This window comes from Solanum tuberosum, unplaced genomic scaffold, assembly GCF_000226075.1.
Source record: "Solanum tuberosum cultivar DM 1-3 516 R44 unplaced genomic scaffold, SolTub_3.0 scf00422, whole genome shotgun sequence".
In the NCBI taxonomy this organism is placed as follows: domain Eukaryota; kingdom Viridiplantae; phylum Streptophyta; class Magnoliopsida; order Solanales; family Solanaceae; genus Solanum; species Solanum tuberosum.
In genome coordinates this window covers 142,766-145,969 of record NW_006239341.1, presented here as the reverse complement: position 1 = coordinate 145,969, position 3,204 = coordinate 142,766, and the positions used below count along the sequence as shown (strand labels likewise).

The following is a 3,204-nucleotide window of genomic DNA, read 5'->3' as shown; positions in this document are numbered from 1 at the left end:
ATTAGTCATTCATTTACAAACAAATGAATTCAGAATGCATCAAGAAATTATTCAATAAACGTTGTTGATGTTATATTTTCTTTTGAGTTAATGATGATACAAAATTAGAGAAATAACTAAATTTTTTTTTTGAAGAATTCAATAATTATAACAGTAAAGGATTTTTTTTTATTTTGGGTTTCATTGTACTTGTAAATCCCTAAAATCATTTTATTTTATTTTTAATCTGATATATCGATAACTATATAGAGATGTGGGAAACTAAGTACAAGTGCATGAATTACCTAATACATGATGTTTTTGACTAATTACATGATTTTTCCTAAATTTTTAGTCCAACCGTTACGAGTATTACTTGTACAATATTTACACATTTGTGATTGTTGAGGAATTCTCAATTTTATTTAAATTCATCGAGAATAAAGGTTCAAAAACGGCCATCAACTTTTAATTATTCTTTTTTTTTGCACATTAGTTTAGTTCTTTTTCAATTATTATTTTTTCAAAATAAATCTAATTTTGGTTCCGGACTCAACAACATATTTGGTCATATGGTCAAAAGTATTTTCAATATTTTATTATGTAGTTATGAACAATAAAAAACCATTCAAAGTCTTTTTAGATTTGGTCAAATGAAGTTAATTATTATTTTGGATATTAATTACAAACGGGCAATCAACATTTATTAAACAATTTTTTTTCAATATGGTCAAATGTAGTTCAAAGACTACACATATAGTCAGTATCTTGTACACAATAGTCAACTTAGCCTTTTCCATATCTCTATATATTAAAAAAATGCTTCCTTATTGTAGCCAAGATATCAATACTTACACCTAGCAAATCAAATTCAGTGTTGAGCTTTCATGTTGTATTAATAAATCTAATTTAATCAAAACACCTAAGATGCATCAAAGAACTGTTCAACAAACGTTATTAGTGTTATATTTTCTGTTGAGTTATAATGGGATGGAAGGACAAAAGAAGCTATCCAAATTAGAGGATGCGGAGTTAGAGAAACAACTGAAAAGTTTAAACAAGCCAGCAGTCAAAACAGTAAAGGTATTTTTTCTTTCAAATATTTATTTTATTGTACTTGTAAGTATCTAAAGACATTTTATTAGACAATATCATTTTTGTATTTGTATTTGAGAAAAAACATTAGTTTGTCACATGATTTTTGGGAAATGGAGAACCTTCCATTTCCTTCTGTGTAAACTTTTGTTGTAGTTGAAGATTGAACAGGTTAGTCCGATTCGGTTTGTTTGTCTTATTTTTTTAGTTTGTTTACGAAGAATGATTCTTCCTTTTCTAGAAACTATGTTATTTTATTTTATTTTTTCACATAACAAGTTTAAACCACAAGATTTAAAAGCAGTTTGATACATTCTATATATCTTTAATTTAAGATCACAACATTCAGAACAAAATTACTTTTAAAACTCCTTGTTAAGTCATATCAGACAAATGAACTAAAACGGATTAAGTGCAATTTTTACATTTTCTCTTGCAATTGGAGATAAGGGCATAACAATGGCTTAGGACACACTTATTGAGCTATTTTTCATTAACAAGCCATGACATAGATGAACCTTTTCTCAAACGAAAATAGCATAAATGAACAAAAATTTTAAGGAATGACCTAGATAAGTTTTTTCTCAAATTTTAATAGCATATTTGAGAATTTTTCCTTATTTTTTTTAAAAGGCAGTAGTGTTACCATTTACTAACAATTGTTCTCATGAGATTGTTTTGTGTTTAAAAGGTACATCTTGTTGTAACTTAGGCTACTAATTTTATTAATATTTGATTGTTTACAGACTAAATATGGAGATACATACGACTGTGTAGATTTCTACAAACAATGTGCATTTGATCACCCGTTGTTGAAGGACCATAATTTTCACCCTGAGGCATATCTCTACTCTCTTTTCATTTCATTATCATTTTGTATATGGATATTATATTATTGACATGTAATTAATTAAATATTTGATTAAACAGATGAAACCTACTTTATCAAGAATTAATAAAGATTCAACTTTTTCATCGGCAACTAATAGGTCATCGACAATATGGTCAAAAGATGGAGGATGTCCTTTTGGAACTATTCCTGTTAAGAGAATTACAAAGGATGACCTTATAAGATTAAGAAATATGCCCCCGCCAGAAGATGTCACATTCGTCGATGAATATGATGTTGTAAGATGATTTATGCCAATTTACTGTTATATATCTTGAATATTTCAAATCTAAACATAAGTTCATTATCTAATGCAGAGCAACAATAATAGTGAGCCAAATGGAAGATACATATCTTCACAAGGATATAAGGTGGTATATGTCTATAAAAATGTTCTTCTGATTTCCATGTTTTATTTAATTGGATTTGAAGTAATAAAGGAACAAGTTATTCTTAGGTTAATTTGGGTACTCTGTAAGATTTACTAAAAATAATTAACTTTTTTTTATTTAGGTTGCAATAGCTCAGATTCCATATAATCCAAATAGCAAGTTTGCGGGAGCGGGAATGGATACTGCTTTGTACAATCCTCAAGTTAAAGGACAACAACACAGTGGATCTCGACTAAAAATTCACAAAGGATCAGATATCTTACAAGTTGGTTGGAGAGTAGGTTTATATCATTTTTTTTTATTCCATTATTCTATCATTTTGTGGAAGAAGGATGTGTGTTAACCATTGAATATTGTGTTTTTAAGATGTATATTAGAAAATTTGTTAGAAAATCCTCAATATTTATAACTATAATATAATATCTCTGTTTCGTGCTTTAGGTGGACCCAACGTTATACGGAGATACTAAAACTAGGTTTTTTATACATTTCCAGGTAACTATCTTTTGTACCATGATGATTTCCCTGTTGAGTTCATTAAACTAGTACATCTTTTAGGGTGTGTTTGGTATGAAGGAAAACATTTCCAATTTTTCCAAATTTAGTTGGATTAAATGTTTTGGAAAATATTTTTCAAATCAACTTCATTTCCTCAAATTTAAGAAAAATGACTTCCCTTAAAAAATAAAGGAAAACATTTTCCAAAAGCCTACTTCATCCTAAAATTACAATATTTTTTTTCTTACCCTACCCCAACCCTCCACATCCAAAAAAAATAAATTAAAATTTTCTTATTTTTTTAATTTCAAATAATTTTTTACCCTTATCCCCAACCCCCTACCCCCAAAC

General features: G+C 28.0%; 1 protein-coding gene across 1 annotated transcript in view; it reads left to right on the top strand.

Annotated features, from left to right (window-relative positions):
- The first annotated feature begins 969 nt into the window (after positions 1-969).
- LOC107057993 (uncharacterized) overlaps positions 970-3,204 on the top strand; it is a 3,825-nt gene continuing 1,590 nt past the window's right edge. Inside the window, exons 1-7 of the mRNA XM_015303192.1 lie at positions 970-1,062; positions 1,231-1,245; positions 1,821-1,913; positions 2,005-2,202; positions 2,281-2,337; positions 2,477-2,620; positions 2,797-2,850. Coding sequence (XP_015158678.1) covers positions 970-1,062; positions 1,231-1,245; positions 1,821-1,913; positions 2,005-2,202; positions 2,281-2,337; positions 2,477-2,620; positions 2,797-2,850 — 654 coding nt within the window. The remainder of the gene's footprint in view (positions 1,063-1,230; positions 1,246-1,820; positions 1,914-2,004; positions 2,203-2,280; positions 2,338-2,476; positions 2,621-2,796; positions 2,851-3,204) is intronic.